We start from the raw sequence: 17,729 nt of genomic DNA on the forward strand, positions 1-17,729 counted from the left end.
TTGCTATGTTTATGCTTTTTTCCATACATGCTCTGAGCTTGAGGCTTTCCTCGAGCTCGGCCCGATATCCACTCCCATTAGTTATGGGTATATAATAGAACTCCAGGATTCATTTCCATTGGTACATAACAGAGTGACTTATCTAGATATAGTTGTCGGTGAATTTATAACGGAGCCCGGAGCTGTCGTATGAGTTCAAAGTTTTGATGCCGGATTCCCGAGTGCTCCTGGCACGTGACCGATATATGATGACGTCGCTGGTCATGGATACCTGTCGTATCCTTGTGTGGACTTTTGTGAGATAGACTATTGTTATTTCAGATTGTGTCAAGGTCGCTCGTTATTTGCGTGCACAGCGAAAGACCATGAACTGTTTCGTCTCTGTTCTCCATCGCTGAACATCCTCTACACAAGCTCCCTTCCTGTTATGACAATGCTTAACGCGATGCTGCGCCGGCCTTGTGCGGACGGCGCCGCAGTGAAGTCAATGGGGTCATTACCAGGTCGAATTCATACACGGAAGGCATTAATTACCTTACACCAACCCCTATCCCGATCCTTGCACACTCGTCGGCGACCGGCCCCCCAATGGCGAGCCTTGGTGCCGGGCTCGATACCGATCCGATCCAAATCAGAGATCGCAGCTAAAATGGAACCATTGAAACAATCCCGTGCTTTGACTGCTATACGCAAGGTCTTTACATACTGCGGGTTCTTCATCATCTCTACCGGCGCTGTGGTAGTCGCCTTCTTCCTCTACGATGCTAGTACGTACCGCGAAGGTGCAAGTGGGACGGATATTCCGGTCTCGGAATTGGCTCTCAGTCCTGAACTCGGAGGCCCGAAGAACTTGCCCATTGCGGATGTGCTGGTTGGCGACTACGACTCGGAGGCTATGCTTCGGCAGAAGGATAAGCCTCGTCTGGTTATCCTGGGAACAGGCTGGGGTACCATCGCGCTCCTTAAGAACTTGAACCCTGCCGACTACCATGTTACTGTTGTTTCCCCTACTAACTATTTCCTGTTTACTCCCATGTTACCTTCTGGTACGGTTGGAACTTTGGGTCTTCGGTCGCTGGTTGAGCCCGTTCGGCGCATTATTGACCAGATCAATGGTCACTTCCTCAAGGCTTCGGCGGTTGATGTTGATTTCTCTTCGAAGCTGGTGGAAGTATCCCAGGTTGGCCAAGATGGTCAGAGGAAGAACTTCTATCTTCCATACGACAAGCTTGTTATCGGAGTCGGTATGTTGTGCCAGAGAACAAGCAAGCAAGTAAATTTATTGACATTTCTATGTGCTAGGCTGTGTAACAAACCCACACGGTGTGAAAGGCCTTGAGCACTGTAACTTCCTCAAAACAATTGACGATGCTCGTCAAATCAAGAATAAAATTCTAGACAATATGGAGCTCGCGTGTCTCCCCACCACCTCTGATGAAGAGCGCAAACGCCTGCTGTCCTTTGTGGTGTGTGGAGGTGGCCCAACCGGGGTTGAATTCGCCGCCGAGCTGTACGATCTCCTAAATGAAGATCTGCTTCATTCTTTCCCTCGCATTGTACGAAACGAGATGTCTGTCCACATCATCCAAAGCCGAAGCCACATCCTGAACACTTACGACGAAGCACTATCCAAGTATGCCGAGGTACGTCATGTTTTCTCCACATCTGAATCTCCCTTGGGATTGTTCTAGTATTAACGCCTTGCAGGGCCGATTCACTCGCGATGGCGTTGAGGTGTTGACCAACGCCCGTGTCAAGGAAGTGCGCGGCGATCGGGTTCTTTTCTCCCAGGTGGAAGACGGCAAGACCGTTGTAAAAGAAATCCCAACTGGATTCTGCTTGTGGTCCACTGGAGTTGGTTAGTATACTAACACCACCATCACTCAATATACTGGATCAACTCACCACTAACATCTCTTTAGCTCGAGCCGAGATTTCAGAAGTACTCTCTAACAAACTCGAAAGCCAAAACAACAAGCACGCTCTCGAAACCGACTCCCATCTCCGTCTAATCGGCGCTCCATTAGGCGACGTCTACGCAATTGGCGACTGCTCAACAGTCCAGAACAACATCGCAGACAACATCGTCAGGTTCCTCCGCACCGTTGCCTGGGAGAAAGGCCGTGACCCCGAGAAAGTGCAGCTCACTTTCTCCGAATGGAAAGAATTTGCCACTCGGGTAAAGAGACGCTTCCCGCAAGCCTCGAATCATCTCCGTCGCCTGGATGTGCTCTTCGAGCAGTACGACAAGGACCACTCTGGCACCCTCGACTACGGCGAGCTGTCCGAGCTCCTCCACCAGATTGACACCAAGCTTACGTCCCTGCCTGCCACTGCCCAACGCGCTAACCAGCAGGGCGTGTACCTGGGCCGTAAACTGACCAAGATTGCCGCCGCCCTTCCCGGCCTCAGGGCCAACGAGATCGACTACGGTGACCTCGACGATGCTGTCTACAAGGCGTTTAAGTACAGGCATCTCGGAAGCTTGGCGTACATCAGCAACGCTGCTATCTTTGACTTTGGTGGTATGAGCTTCAGTGGCGGTGTCATTGCTATGTATCTTTGGCGTAGTATCTACTTTGCTGAGAGTGTCAGCTTCCGCACGCGGTGTATGCTGGCCATGGATTGGGGCAAGAGAGCGCTCTTTGGAAGAGGTACGTCTTTTATTCTCTTACTGTCTCCCGAGGTATCCATCAACATTCGTGCTTTGCTAATGCTTTTATTCTCTAGATCTCATGAGCTTCTAAGGACCGTCGTTCCCTCTTATTTGTGACCTGTCATTGGTTTATCTAGAGACATTTATGATTGATTTTATGTTCGATATTCGGCAGGCAGCGGGTCCAGAGCTATTTTGGTTGCTTTAAAACACGTCCATAGATAGATCTTGCCTTTGTTGCTTCTTTATTAGTTTTCATAGCCAAGCTTGATTTATATTTACAGGTTGAATTTCTTGTGGGACATCTGCCTGTTGCTGATACATGCATCGTACGCCTTTTCCAAATTTTAATCCGGTGGTACTACGGCACAGAACTACCATACGCAGGATAAAATAGGATACGTGACCAAAATCAAGATTATAAAGCCATTTTTATTGTAAAGGGGTCGAAACACCTATATTGGAGCTAACGAAATACCATCGCCCGAACACCTAGAAATGTGGATCCAAGACGCCGCGCTAGAAGAGCAAAGACGAAAAAAAGGATATTATGTCTTAACAGGATAGGAATCCGACTGACAATCAAGGCCAGCTTGAAAGGTTGGATCAAGAGACCATTGGGTCAATGTCGCTGTTGTTGGACATCAAAGAGTCACGGGTGTTAGTAGCAAGGTCATTACTGTTACTGTTGTCGTGAGAATCGCCGACCAAGCCAATGTCCAGGGTATCTGGAATGTCTTTTTTGGCCTCTCGTGCCTTTTGCTCGGCGTACGCCCGGGTCTTCACAAGATTGCGCAGCCGGGCCTCTTTACGAGCGCCCTGGTTCTGCAGAATTGCCTCGTTCACTTGGGTTGCGATTTCTTTACGAAGGGCAGGGTCCAGGAGCGACGCAAGCGAGGGGGCCAGTTTATCACTGGGGAAAATCAGAAGGGCAAGAGTCCGCTCGAGATCCGCCAGGAACTGTGGGTTTGTAGGAGCGCGCGGTGCAAGTTGTGCCGTTGCAAAATCCAGGGCGGGAGTAATATCGCTACCTGGGGTGTCCATGCAGGTACGGATCAGCTCAACCAGCTGCAGACGCAGGAGGGCGAAGTGCAAGGATGGGTCTTCGTCAAGGATCTATTGAAGTCTTGTTAGCCATGGCACTTGACATGAAATTTGTGACATGCTGGTAGGATTCAATATTTGGCAGTTGCTCATATTAAGGACTGAAGATGTTTGTTTTTCTGCAAATGTCCCCGAAGGGAGTTTAAGAGTGGTGCATGAAACTTGGTAAAATCATAGCAAGTGGGGCCAAGGGATGTGAAGTAAGCTAGTGGGAAAAAAATCTCTTACCTGAGGGTTCAGCTCGTTGATCCTCTCAACAGCTGCCTGGATATCACCCGAGTGAATCGCAGTGCGAATTTCAACCCGCTCTTGGATGGCTTCCAAATCCGTTCTGAGTTGGATGTTGGCCTCCACTGCGAATTTCTTCGCAGCAGCGGGATAGCCGTTGGTGATGAGGTAATCCATGACCAAATAGTTGATATCACTGCATTGTAATTGTCAGTAACCATTGATTCAACGGATGAATGAAAATTTTGCAGTGGTGACGTGAATCAGAAGGATAAGTCAAATTTGTTTCTCCTCACTTGTTTTCAGAGAGATTCCCAACTTAATTTCAAGAACATCATGTCACGGTGGTGGGCAGGTGGGGGAGGTGGAAGAGAGGTAACTCACGTCTTAGATGGCTTGACCTCCTCGAGCTTCCGCTCGAAGTGATGCCAAGTAGGCGTCGCAGTCGAGGGAGTGCGGGACATCTGCATAGTGTTAAAATGCCAGCAACCACGGGTGTCAAGCCGAGAAGCATACAAGATTAGCAGACATTATGAACTGGATAGCCGGTCTTGAATATAATCTGAAGCTATCCGTAAAGCTGGAAGGCAACCCGAGAGACGACGGCCATGGGGAAAGGCAAATCGCTTTGTGGGAGAAGACCGGGTTGGATGTGAAAGAGAAAAGGAATTGAAAAGCTCGCGGCGGAAGAAGTACCTTAAGCGAAAATATGCGCTAAACTCAAATGGGACGCTTATAAATATATTACTAAGCACCACCTGGCCCTCACGTGAGCAGCCACGGCAATCTTGGAACCTTCCAGGAAATGGACCTCGACTAACCCGCTTTAGGACTAGAACATTAGGTAATTATCGTGGGTCCCCACCTAACCAGCTAAGGTCACAATCGAAATCAAGAGGGGTGGAGAGGGTCAAGATACCTACCTTGTATTGTTGCACACGTAGACATGGAATCTATTTCACCTTTTTATTCTTTGTCCACTGAAGTGCGATATGCTCCACCATGGCAGGACTTGAGCATTATTGGTATTGCTGGAAGCTCTGGCTCCGGTAAGAGTTCCGTGGCAATGGAGATTGTCAAGTCTTTGAACTTGCCGTGGGTGGTGATCCTTGTAATGGTACAGCTTGCGAACTCTAGTGCATCTGAATTGAGACACTCTTGTTCTAACATATTCGATGCAGGACTCATTCTACAAGACCTTAACTTCTGAACAGCACCACAAGGCCCATGCAAATGAGTATGATTTCGACTGCCCGGAATCGATTGACTTTGATGTGCTGGTGGAGACCCTCCGTGATCTGAAGAAAGGGTAAATTTACTCTTCTTCCGATAGTTCTTCTCTTTGGCCTGACTAGATGTAACACAGAAAGAAAGCGAACATCCCAATTTACTCCTTTACTGAGCACCAGCGGCAGCCTAATACGACCACCCTCTACTCCCCTCGTGTAATCATTCTCGAGGGGATTTTGGCGCTTCATGATCCCAGAATCGTTGAGATGTTGGATGTGAAGGTATAATAGCTTCTTCGCTATATTTCTGCTTATCGGTGCTAATCTATGGTCCAGATCTTTGTTGAAGCAGACATGGATGTATGCCTAGGTCGCAGGGGTAAGTTGCCTCAATCGTGCTACGTTAGTCCCCACTGACAATATATAGTATTGCGTGACGTCCGTGAGCGAGGACGTGATATTGAAGGAATCATCAAACAATGGTTTGAATTTGTGAAGCCTTCTTACACTCGATTTGTGGAGCCTCAACGTCCTATCTCAGGTTGGTAGTTGTATGAGTGTGCAAGGTGTTAGAGACTTTTTTTTAACTTTGGATCCCAGACATCATCATCCCACGTGGTATTGAGAACACCACCGCTATCGGTATGCAATCTCCCGGAGATGCTAGTTTAAGAGCTATACACTAATTCACCTAGATATGGTGGTCAAACATATTCAACGCAAGCTGCAGGAGAAATCCGACAACCACACCGAAGCGCTTCGCAATCTAGGCTTGATTGCAGCAGAAGTAGAGCTGCCTTCAAATGTGCATGTCTTGCCCTCGACTCCGCAGTTTATTGGCATGAATACTATTCTGCAGACCCCCGAAACTGAGCAAGAGGATTACATCTTCTACTTTGATCGACTGGTTTCGATCTTGATTGAAAAGTACTACCGTCCCTTCTCATGTGTGCCTTGTGGCTACTGTACTGACACCACCATCCCAGGGCCTTGGACATGACATCGTATGTATCTGCAAATGTGGAAACACCACAAGGGAACACATACCTCGGTTTGCATCCCAAGGGTATCGTATCAGCTGTGGCTATCTTACGTGGAGGCTCTTGCATGGAGACTGCGCTTAAGCGATCTATTCCCGACTGTATTACTGGTCGTGTGCTCATCCAAACGAATCAGAGCAACGATGAGCCAGAGTTGCATTACTTAAAACTTCCGACGCAGATCGAGGAGCATGCAACTGTCATTCTGATGGACTCTCAAATGTCCAGTGGAGGTGCTGCACTTATGGCTGTTCGTGTCTTGATTGATCATGGGGTGGAACAAGGGAGGATCGTTTTCGTAACTTGCGCAGCAGGTGAACGGGGCCTCAAGAGGCTTACTGCCGTTTACCCCAGAATCAATGTGATTGTTGGACGTATCGAGGAAGAGGGAGAACCGCGCTGGATAGAGAAGCGGTACTTTGGATGCTGAGATGTTTCTTCATTTGCTGCTCATCCAAGTATATATATTGACACATTTACCATGATCTATTTCCGAGACCAAGCATTGGGTTACCCGGATTGTCATTTAACAAGAGCGTGCTTATACAAACCTTGCATATTTACTCAAACTCAAGCGAATACGATTACAATTTACCTAGGTATCTTCTTGAGTTGTCTTCCATGACAATAGCCTTGGGAAGTAAAAAAATAGACTTGCCGTTTTGAGAATACACGTGCCTGACCGCCCTGACTTCGGCGGGCAGAAAAAAGAAATAATTTATGGGTCTCGACTATTTTCACTTGCTGAATTCGACGATCTCTATTGATATCCAGGCATTGGAAAGATTTTATTGCGTATTTGTGGGCGCAAAGTGAAACTTTCTAGCTCTCACAATGGCAGGCCCAGACAAGAAAAAGTCCAAGGCCGGCAAGCCTAAAGGCGAAGCCGGTCCAGCGATCAGTACGTACAGTGGAAGCTCATGAGTTGTTTTCAGGAAATCTATGACCATGATTACTGACTATTAGTGTCGCTGCAGCGGATCCTCGTTTTGCGAACATCCAGACCGATCCTCGCTACCGTCTTCCTAGCAAACGCCAGACTCATGTCAAACTCGATAAGCGCTTTGCGCATGTGCTAGACGATAAGGATTTCTCCAGCAACGCTCCTGTCGATCGCTATGGACGAAAGCTCAGAAAAGATGACACCAAAGAAAAACTGAAGCAGTTTTACCAGGTGGAGGATGACGAGGACGAAGATGAGGATGAGGACAGCGCCGACGACGACGAAGAAGTCCAGAAAGAATTGAAACGGGTCAACGCTGCCTCATATGATCCTGCCCGGGATGGCGGCTTCGAGTCCTCGTCATCCGAAGAAGAAAGCTCCAGCGAAGAAGAAGACGAGGCGGAGGAGGATGAAATCGAGTTTCCGGATCAGCAGCGGTCCGAAGTGCCACTCGGCGAAGTGACGAATCGGATAGCTGTGGTCAACCTCGATTGGGAAAATATTCGCGCCGAGGACTTGATGGCAGTATTCTCCAGTTTCCTTCCGTCTGGAGGGCGGGTGTTGAATGCTACGGTCTACCCCAGCGAATTTGGAAAGGAGCGCATGGAGAGGGAGGAAGTTGAAGGCCCCCGAAAGAGATTTTTGGTTCTGAGAAGAAAAAGAACACCAGCGACGATTCCGATGAGGAGGAACTTGACTCTGACGAAGAGGAGGAGGAAATTAAGAAGTCTATGCTGAAGGGTGACGACGGTGAAGAATTCAACTCTACACAGCTACGGCGGTACCAGCTCGACCGACTGCGGTATTACTACGCCATTATCAAATTTTCATCAAAAGACGTTGCAAAGCATGTCTACGACCTGGTGGATGGTGCCGAATACCTCTCCAGTGCCAACTTCTTCGATCTCCGCTTCGTGCCTGAGGACACTGACTTCTCCGATGACAAGGCTCGGGACGAGTGTTCTCGGATTCCCGACGGTTACAAGCCTACTGAATTCGTAACGGATGCTTTGCAACACAGTAAGGTCAAATTGACATGGGACGCGGACGACAAAACAAGAAAAGAAGCTCAGGCACGTGCCTTCCGGGGTTCACGCCAGGATATTGACGAGAACGACCTAAAAGCCTACCTCGGTAGCGATAGTTCCGACAACGAAGATTCAGATGACGAGGACGGAGGCGTCGAAGTTGTCGATAATACCGCAGGAGAAGCTTCGACCACAAAACTATCCAAGAAAGAGGTCGAGAGACAGCGCATGCGTGCGTTGCTAGGTCTGAGCGCCGAGCCTACCCGCACCAAGCCGGAACGCCCCGTCGGCGAGATGGAGGTTACTTTCACATCGGGCTTGGCTGGCGGCCATGGCAAGGATACCATCTTCGAAAATGAACCGGAGATCGAAGAGAGCACTCTTGACAAGTATGTGCGGAAGGAGCGTGAGCGCAAAAAGCGCCGAAAGGAGAAACTCAAGGCCCCCAAGGCATCTTCAGGGGATGACGCCGCAGCGGACAGTGAAGACAACGAAGCTGCTCCAGCCGAGCCAGCCGAGGCGCCACAGCAAGAGGAAGAAGAGATGGGATTCAATGATCCCTTCTTTGATGACCCTACTGGAAAGCCTACAGCAGGTTCTCGACGCAAGGAGGAGAGGCGCAAGAAGCGTGAGGAACGTGCCGCCGAGGAAGCCGCGTCAGCTGCTCAACGGGCTGAGTTGGAGCTACTGATGGTAGATGACGAAAAGGTCAACATCAAGCACTTCGATATGACCGAGATTGAAAAGGCTGAGAAACAGGCCCGGAAGAAGGGCAAGGGCAAGAAGGGCAAGAAGGTGGAACCTGCCCAGGTAGATGACTTTGAAGTCAACGTCAGCGACCCCCGTTTCTCACGTCTGTACGACACTCATGATTTCGCCATTGATCCTACCAACCCCCGGTTCAAGTCGACTTCCGGCATGAAGGCCCTCTTGGACGAGGGCCGTAAGCGCCGACGTACCGGTGATGACGCGGAGGCTGAGGCTCCGACAGAGAGCCGGGATAGCCAGAAAAAGCAGAAGAAGTCCTCCAAGGAGTCTAGTTCTGAAGAGCTGAAGCGATTGGTGGCAAAAGTCAAGCGTTCTCACTAAGAGTATAGTATAACTGAAATGATTTGGAAGTTAATACACTGGAGTTCAATGAAAGAAATTGACACATGAAATATGATCTCTTTACATATGTACATTGGCAATATGAAACAATATACTAGTACATGCTTTCCAGAATAGCTGACAGCCAATGTGCCGTCTCGTGTCAACATACTGGGAAACGGAAACGGAAAGACGAAAATTTACCGGCTGAAGGGCAGAGACACGTGGACAGAACAAGCTTAGTAGTCAAGATGAAGAGCATCCCTTTCCCCCAGGGTCGGGGTATTTACAAACATGATTATAGGGTCTGCCGAGAGGTGTGATGTCTGGGGTTGCAGGCATAATCCTTGTATCACACGAGGTATAGTTGACGGTGTAGAGATGGCATGTGCCCAACATGAGTAATATTCTGAGAGATAAATTATTTCCCTCCAATCCCAAATTCATCTCCGTCTCAAATCACACAAATCAGCGCCCCCGAGTAACACGATTCCTTGCAAACCCGACTATACGGTGACACGATGACAGTGAAGGATAGCGACATAGAGAGCAGCAGTAGTGATTGGTAAAGGTATCATTGGATGTAGTACCGATAGCCGAGAATACTTGGTCAAGCGAGGGTCTTCCTGCGCTTCGAGCTGTATACCTCGTGATGCGTTCAGTGCTGCATACACCAGAGCCACAGAAACAGATCTATAACAGAAGATCAAAAAGGTCACTATCCCTTACTGTAGACCTTGAGGCTGAGATCATGTGACTATACTCACCGCCTTTTCATATTCCCTCTCCACTGCCCCCCGGGTGGTTTCTCTGTTCAATAGACTGGGTCCTTTAAGAAGCTCTGAGATTATTTCACTTGACCTCCTAGTTTTCTACACAATTCAGATCAGACTGTGGAGTCCTCGTGGGTGCAAAAGCCAATTCCCAAGTCTTAATTGCTGATCCAAGCCCCACTGCTGCACCTCATCCCACCTTCCACTCCTCCCCTCTCATAACTCTGGATATTCTCAATTACCTTCATCATTCGATGATGATTCTTGCTTCGTTGAATTAAGCTATGGGTGGATGCAGCCTAGATACCCCTAGCTGTCTGATACCCATTGTTACACCGCGTGAATTCGACCGGCCCGTTTTCTTTTCCCTGCGTCGCTAAGTACCTGTTCTCTCTGCGGGTTTCCCCGTTATCATTCACCATGCTTGGCCGACTCTTGAGTACCGCCGCGTCAACTCTGAACCCGGCGGCATACTCTGGACGAAGCAATGGAACACCTCTTGAGTCTGTGACTGAAGAGGAGCATACCTCCGGTCTTCTTTTCCCCGACGCCAGCCTCCTTCGACGTTCCCATACCCATGCCTTCCCATTACAGACAACCTTCAATTCCCCGAATGCCTCGACCGCTGGAGCATATGATGACCGTGGGGGAATGGAATTGGATGCAATCAAAGATTTTCGTGTGATTGTTGCACAAAATGCATTGGGCGACCGAGATGCATGTGTCTTACTTGACACTCGTGCGTCCGATTCATCCCCCGCCGGTCTTGGAATCGACCCACAAGGCAATGAACAATCCGGTCTTAAACATACTCGGGCAGTCTCGAGTCTTTCTCGTGGAACACGTCGAAATCTTCTCACCCAATCCTCCCTCATCGAATCGAGTCCCCTCTCCGCAGCTGCAGATGCACGCAGGTCGTCACCAGCTAGCCCGGGTGCTTTTTCCCGGGCTCGAGGCCGTAGCTCTACACTGGCACCCCCGGGAACACATGACCATGGCCCATCACGACACTCCTCCGACTCCAATGATACCGGCCTTCTGAACTGCATCTTCGGCAGCAGCGCCTTCAGCTACCGCGGGTCATCTACGAAAATGCACATAATTTCTGCCGACGAAGACTCAGCACCTGGGGTGAGTGCATCACCTGCTGCCCGCAGTCCACTTTCCCGGGCCTATACCACAGGGAGTCCCTCGGCTCCGATAGGAGGAGCCCGAGGAGTGGAGGACAAGCCACCCTCCAAAGTCACAGTTCTCTTGACTCGCATGTTTAGTGTGAATCTTCCCGAAGGAGCGGAAGCATCAGCCGAGCGACATGACTACGCTAATGCTCTCTACCAAGAGTCATTGCCCGAAATGGAGTTCCCATTCCCGGATGTTTCTAAGCGTAAGAAAATCAAGGAGAAGAAGACACCCATGTACGCGGTTGCAATCACGATTCAGGTTCCCTTGCTGCCACGCAATACGGGACGTCCTGTATCAAGATTTAGTACACCAGGTTCAGACTCTCCTCGGCCAGGGTTTTCAAGCTCGCTGGATTCTGACCACCGCTGGCCGGGTGGATTTTTTGATGATAGCTTATCATCTGCTTCGCCCCCTGCTAGCCTGGATGAGCGTCTGGACTTGTTAGTTGATCACTGGGACGTTATCACTCGTACACTCTCCCACCTCGAAAGACTTGTTCGCAACGAAATTCTCTTCCTTTTGAAGAAGGTGGACTCTTTATCCGGGCCACACCCAAAGCCTGCGAAGCCTCCCAATATGCAGCGCACCAACCAGACCATTGTCCATTTACCTGCCAACATTTTATCGGTCAACTCGAAGCTCAAAGAAGAAGCTATTCGCAGCTCTCGCCGGATCAGCCTTGCTCTTCAAACCCCATATGTGGTCACTGGTCAAAGTCGCTGGGGTGTCTGGAGAGAGGAAGGCCGCTCAATTGTCCGTGGTCTGGGCGACAAAGAGCAAAACTTCTTCTTTTTAGTGGTTCTGACAGCATTTTTGGGAAATCACACCGAGTGGCTCAATAGCCTTGGCCCAGAGTGGTACCGACGCCGCCATAGCCAGCAACAGAAAGCCCAGCAGGATGGCGAACTCACTCTTGCAAACAGAACAGTCATTATATGCCCAGATAAGATGACTGCTCGCCGCCTCGTGTTCTTACTAGCCGCTTTCTTGCCCTCCAAGCAACGCATGGAGCCGTTACCTTCCCCTCTTAGACCTGGTACATCGGCCTCAATGCGTGCTATCTCTCAAAGCCCACCGACCGTGCCTGTCCTTCGCCAGGAGTCTCTCCGGAGAGCGATCGAACGACGAGCCCGTGCTCAACGAATGATCATGGGCGATAATGATCACCACCAGCGATCAGTGAGCGTTTCGTCTCAGGAGACAACCCAGCGGTCGATAGATGGAGCTGAAATAACCCCACCGGCGGAACACCCGGCCTCGGCCCGCAGAGGGTCTGATGCTCGCTCCATCAAACCCCCCGGTGCAAACATCCTACCGAAGGATGCCCGGGCCATGAATACGAGCGGAGCAACTACTTCTATGATCACTCAGAGCAGCACCGTTCCTGTTCCCCATTTTACTTCTCAGCCAAGCCATTCTACCCAGGCCAGAACAGAGGGCAGCGCAGCCGAAGGCAACGATAGCCTAGCATCGGAGACTCTACTAAAGAGTCTTCAACGAAGTGATAGCTCTGCAGTGAGCACAAACGACAGTGTTTCCTCAGCTGGAGGCCGCTGGGGAGGTATTTTCTCCGGTCTTTGGAGCTCCCGTCAAGGCTCATCTACCGAAAGCAGTGAGCCATATTCCCCATCCGAAGCTCGCAAAAGGTCCGCCTCTACAATCTCTGGTCCTGCTAGGCGCGGGTCCACCACTTTGACTCAAATGGTCAGGGAAGTCACTGAAAATGAGGATGAGCACCGGCCCGAAACAGCTCCTAGTGGGAACATCTCAATTCCAGCTGCTTCTGCCGCTGCTCCTCACAACACCCAGGCTGCCTCGCCAGAGCCGTCATCACTCACTAGCCAAGTTCGGGAGTCGCCTTTGAAGTTATCAGTCCGAGCAGATGAGGGCGTGGTGGATGTTGACCTTCCACTTCCTGGTTTCATGTCACTTTCTTCGTCCGGCGATTCAACTATTGCCTCGCCAAAGAAGACTCGAACATCTGTTACCAGCATGGATGCAGTTGCTTCTACGCACAGCAGTGGCTCCGGATTTCCCGGTATCATGAAGGACAGCGATGGGCCGACTGCCCATGTGGCTGGTTGGTTGAAGTTTTTCCATGAAGATTTCTCTCTTCAAGCGGTCCGGCCTTATGCTTCTCTCGAAGCAGAAATCAAACGGGCAATGCGGGCTGAACCATCCCCGTACATGGCCTCCGCATCCGATGTGGACGGATCAGAGAGATGGGTAGATGTTGCGACGACTTTGATTGCAGACACCAAGGCTTCTACGGTGAAACGACTCCGCTTGCGACGCAAAATCATAGTGGGTCACAGCTCTGGGGCTCCTCGTACGCCTCCTTCCCCTGCCAACGCTACCCCCCGTGGATCTACTGGAGGTGCCTCGGCCTCCCAATTCACCAGCTTCTTTTCTGGACATGAGAAACCTCATGGGCCGACCACAGATGGGCAAGACCAGGGCTTTGTGGAAGAGCGCTTCATCGAGGAGCCTGTGATGGACCTCGACGGAGTTCTAGTTGATGCTGTCGAGCGTGTCTTGGGACAAAGTGGTTACTCGTCAATGGCACAATCGCGTGCCCCTTCCCCTAACCGTGCTCGTAGAGCTGAAGACAAAGGCCCCTCTTCTAGAGGCGATGAAGCCCCTCCCGTTGAGGTGCCTCGTGGTGAATGCCGTAAGATGGTGCTTGGGGCCCTGGAAGAAGTCGTCCGCCTTGTTACGGCTGAGCACTGCCGTGAAGATGTGGACAGCACACTCGGGCTTGCCGACCGCGAGCGGAGAAGAGCACAATCAGGTGCTGATAATACGTTGCGTGAAGGAATCCGAAAATGGCTCCTTGATGTCGAAGAAGTCTGGTGATTCTGCTTTACCAGGCTTTGATTTCTTTACGTTTGGTGATTGCATATTCATGCCTATTGCACTTATGCATTGTTCTTCTTATTTCCCCTGCCCAATCGTTAGTGGTATGGTCTCGCCTGCTATGGTACTAGACCTGGGCTTCGTTTTTGACTACCTTTCTCTTTGATTTTTCTCGTTGTTTTCGCCTTTGCCTCTTGCATTGCGACCTGTTTTGAATATGATACCCTCTCACTTCGTACTGAAGTTTAGTTCTACGTGTGGGGGCTTTCCCCCTACGTTTTAATATGAATCTTAACCAATTTGATGCAAATGATATTAAGTTCCATGCAGTTCATTCTCTATTTAATCCGAATCTAGGCAACATAAACCAATTTCACACTGTGACCACTTGCTTCAACCTTGCCATCTGCAGTAGGAGAAACCTTGATAGTCTTCAAGATCTCGTCTGACTGAGCCGAGTTGACAATCTCGACCGTAGTCTCACTCCGCAGGCGCCCGTTAACCAGCAACTCAATTCCTGACAAAGCATCATCCTCAGGGGCCTTGATCGTGGGATTGGTGATAGTAACAGAGCCGGGACGGATCAGAATGGGCATGGTATCAAAGTCATGAGTCTCCGTGTACCAACGACCAGACTCATAAGACTTGGAGTGATCAAACCACGAGATCCATTTTCCAGCCTCGTCATCAGAAGATTCAGGAACATAGAAAGTAACCTCACCCTCCTCCGTGAACACTGGTGCAATCAGCAAATTGGGTCCAAACATATACTGTGTATCAACAGCATATGTATTAAGATCATCAGGGAACTCCAAGAACAGCGGCCGCATAAGCGGTGTGCCGTTTCCATGGCCCTTCAGTGCCTCCTGCAGAATATACGGAGTAAGCAAGATCTTGCGCTTAACGCAGTCCCGCAGCACATCCGAGCAATCTTCTCCATAGATCCAAGGAACACGGAACGAGGACGATCCATGCAGACGCGAATGAGTAGACATAAGTCCAAACTGCACCCAACGCTTGTACAGCGCCGGTGGGGGTGTACCCTCGAATCCACCGATATCAGACGCCCAGAAGATATAACCGGACAGCATCAGGCTCAGTCCGCCGCGAAGCGACTCTGCCATAGCCTCGAATGTGCTCTCGCAGTCGCCACCCCAGTGGACGGGGTAAGCCTGTCCACCTGGTGCGGTACTGCGGGCGAAGAGGAGACCCTGGTTGCGTCCGACGCCCTTGCTGAGCGTCTCATACACGACCTTGTTGTAGAGGAGAGCGTAGTAGTTGTGCATGCGCTCGGGGTCGGCGCCGTTGTGGTATTGGACACCCTTGACTGGGATGCGCTCGGCAAAGTCGGTCTTGAAGCTGTCGACGCCCATCTCCATTAATCGCTCCAGGTGTGCGTTGTACCAATCGCAGGCGGCGGGGTTTGTGAAGTCAACGACGGCCATGCCGGCTTGCCACATGTCCCATTGCCATACTGAGCCATCGGTGCGCTATAAATTGTTAGGGATTGTTTCTTTTGGTGTCATTGTCTTGTGTGCCACATACCTTAATGAAGTAGCCATTCTTCTTGCCCTCTGCAAATAGTGGCGATGCCTGAGCGATGTAAGGGTTGATCCAGACACTGATGCGGAGACCGCGCTCCTTGAGGCGCTTGAGATATCCAAGGGCATCGGGGAACATCTCTGAGTCGAAGTCGAAATCGCACCACTGGTAAGACTTCATCCAGAAGCAATCGAAATGGAAAACACCCAGGGGGATGTCGCGGTCACGGAATCCATCAAGGAACCCAGTGACGGTCTCTTCATCATAGTTGGTTGTGAAACCTTTGAAACAATGTTAGCTTCTTTCATCTAGCTTTTCAGGTTAAATGATATCTCGAACTCACTCGTAGTAAGCCAGAGGTTATAACTCCACGAGGGAACCAAGGCAGGTCTGCCAGTCAAAGCAGTATACCGGTTCAGGATGTCCTTAGGTGTAGCTCCATACACAACAAAGTACTCAATCTCCTCGCCAGGCACAGAGATGTTGACGCGAGTCGTGCGCTCAGACTGCACCTCCAGACTAACTTTGCCAGGGTGATTGACGAACACACCATATCCCTTAGAGCTGATATAGAAGGGGATGTTCTTGTAAGCCAACTCGGACGAAGTGCCACCGTCCTCATTCCAGATATCGACGGTCTGTCCGTTCTTGACCAGAGGTCCGAACCGCTCTCCAAGACCATAGACCTTCTCGCCAACGCCGAGATCAAGCCCTGCGAGCATGTATCCCTGGGTCTCGGCGTAGATGCCGTCATCGTAGCGATGTTTATCAGTGCGCTGATCGCGCACGTATCCGATAGAACGGAACGATTGACCAGTCAGTTTCTTACCGCTTGGAGAGAGGTATTCTAGGGCCAGATCATTGGCGGAGGTGTTCACGGCCAGATTGAGTGGGCCGCTTGTGTAGTTGAGTTTCTTTTCTTCCTTATCGTGCTGGATCTTGGTATGTCCGGTGGCCTTGTTCAGGTGGTAGTGAGGACCATTATCGTTTTGCCCGTCCCTGTATGCTGTTAGTATCCTCTGGGCAACCGATTTCAAACAGGGAGAGCTCTGGTTTGAGCCCTTGAGCTACTTACCAGTGGACAAGCTTCACGCCGATGACTCCCTCCAATGGCGAGGTGACCCGCGCGGAGACAGTTGCTGTAGATATTTGTTAGCTTCTGTATTTCTATACCAAGGGAGGATTGAGAACGCACGTGAATTAAGGGTGTGTCCTCGGTGTGCCTGGAACTTATTCAACAGCAGATTGACAGAGTCGTCTTCAATGGAAAATCGCTCCACGTTGCTCATCCACTCGATGTTGACGCCCTCCTATATAATCGAATTGCATGTCAGTATTCATTCTCAACTTCCATAAGCGATTGTAATTACCTGCAGGCACCACATGCCGGCGGTGAACTTCATCTTGAGAGGAAGGGCAGGAAATCTCGATTGAGATCCTTATTCTTGGGATCGGTTCTGCACAAGCTACCCCAGAGATACCTGGTATCTTTGAGCTTTGGATAGAGATGAGAAGCAGAGTGAAAGAAGAAATTAAATGACAGGGGAGAGTCAAGCTCTTTTTGTTTTACGCCGGTACGCCCTGGGGGTACGCCTGACTTGCTCTATTGGACACGGGGTATCATCCGTCATGGCCTGATTCTGAATAGCGTGCATTCGCCAGTAGAGAGCTCCGCTATTTCTGGAGCTTGGGGTAGAAATCATAAGGCGGGACAAATCTTCGGGGGAATTTTGGGCGTTGGATTGGATGTCCACCAACCAGAGCACGTGGTTCAAATATCGGCTGAATAGTTGATATCAGGCTAAAATGTATGGTGGCTTGCTCTAGCGAGGGGTACGCTAAATCGAGATAAAAAAGACTGGATATTTTGGTATTCCCCCCAAATTGAAATTGAAATAGGAAAAGAAAAAATATATCAATATAAATGTATGGAGAACGTGGGGGTGGAATAAAATCGAGTTTCACGGCTTTTACTTTGGAAAAAAAAAAAAAAAGAAAAAGGAATATAGCTAATATGGCATTTCAATGGGGTACAAAATCATCAGAGGGTATCTTCGAG

At 50.0% G+C, this 17,729-nt stretch overlaps 6 protein-coding genes across 6 annotated transcripts; 4 read left to right on the forward strand and 2 right to left on the reverse strand.

The window, feature by feature from the left end:
- Window positions 1-433: 433 nt before the first annotated feature.
- Window positions 434-2,747, forward strand: N7517_007231 (putative NADH-ubiquinone oxidoreductase 64 kDa subunit; the record flags this gene model as incomplete). Its single annotated transcript, XM_056724961.1, has 5 exons — window positions 434-1,244; window positions 1,303-1,643; window positions 1,708-1,858; window positions 1,923-2,654; window positions 2,731-2,747. The coding sequence occupies 5 exons, from the start codon at window positions 434-436 to the stop codon at window positions 2,745-2,747; spliced, it is 2,052 nt and encodes a 683-aa protein (XP_056581211.1).
- A 515-nt stretch (window positions 2,748-3,262) lies between these two features.
- N7517_007232 (glucose-induced degradation complex GID8) lies at window positions 3,263-4,519 on the reverse strand (the record flags this gene model as incomplete). The annotated part of the gene is made up of 4 exons (XM_056724962.1): window positions 3,263-3,772; window positions 3,989-4,184; window positions 4,373-4,452; window positions 4,505-4,519. The coding sequence occupies 4 exons, from the start codon at window positions 4,517-4,519 to the stop codon at window positions 3,263-3,265; spliced, it is 801 nt and encodes a 266-aa protein (XP_056581212.1).
- Window positions 4,520-4,934: 415 nt separating this feature from the next.
- Window positions 4,935-6,687, forward strand: N7517_007233 (uridine kinase family protein; the record flags this gene model as incomplete). Its single annotated transcript, XM_056724963.1, has 8 exons — window positions 4,935-5,105; window positions 5,170-5,297; window positions 5,355-5,499; window positions 5,554-5,596; window positions 5,645-5,758; window positions 5,818-5,859; window positions 5,913-6,144; window positions 6,204-6,687. 8 exons carry the CDS (start codon window positions 4,935-4,937, stop codon window positions 6,685-6,687), a joined length of 1,359 nt encoding a protein of 452 aa, XP_056581213.1.
- A 404-nt stretch (window positions 6,688-7,091) lies between these two features.
- Window positions 7,092-9,317, forward strand: N7517_007234 (pre-rRNA-processing protein ESF1; the record flags this gene model as incomplete). Its single annotated transcript, XM_056724964.1, has 3 exons — window positions 7,092-7,158; window positions 7,235-7,818; window positions 7,863-9,317. The coding sequence occupies 3 exons, from the start codon at window positions 7,092-7,094 to the stop codon at window positions 9,315-9,317; spliced, it is 2,106 nt and encodes a 701-aa protein (XP_056581214.1).
- A 1,193-nt stretch (window positions 9,318-10,510) lies between these two features.
- N7517_007235 (uncharacterized protein) lies at window positions 10,511-14,128 on the forward strand (the record flags this gene model as incomplete). The annotated part of the gene is made up of 1 exon (XM_056724965.1): window positions 10,511-14,128. The coding sequence occupies one exon, from the start codon at window positions 10,511-10,513 to the stop codon at window positions 14,126-14,128; it is 3,618 nt and encodes a 1,205-aa protein (XP_056581215.1).
- A 353-nt stretch (window positions 14,129-14,481) lies between these two features.
- N7517_007236 (putative sugar hydrolase) lies at window positions 14,482-17,073 on the reverse strand (the record flags this gene model as incomplete). Its single annotated transcript, XM_056724966.1, has 6 exons — window positions 14,482-15,618; window positions 15,674-15,951; window positions 16,014-16,669; window positions 16,746-16,809; window positions 16,866-16,980; window positions 17,041-17,073. 6 exons carry the CDS (start codon window positions 17,071-17,073, stop codon window positions 14,482-14,484), a joined length of 2,283 nt encoding a protein of 760 aa, XP_056581216.1.
- Between the last annotated feature and the right edge of the window lie 656 nt (window positions 17,074-17,729).

The sequence above is a fragment of the Penicillium concentricum genome (assembly GCF_028827145.1).
Source record: "Penicillium concentricum strain IBT 3081 chromosome Unknown utg000002l_segment0_segment0, whole genome shotgun sequence".
Lineage (NCBI taxonomy): Eukaryota > Fungi > Ascomycota > Eurotiomycetes > Eurotiales > Aspergillaceae > Penicillium > Penicillium concentricum.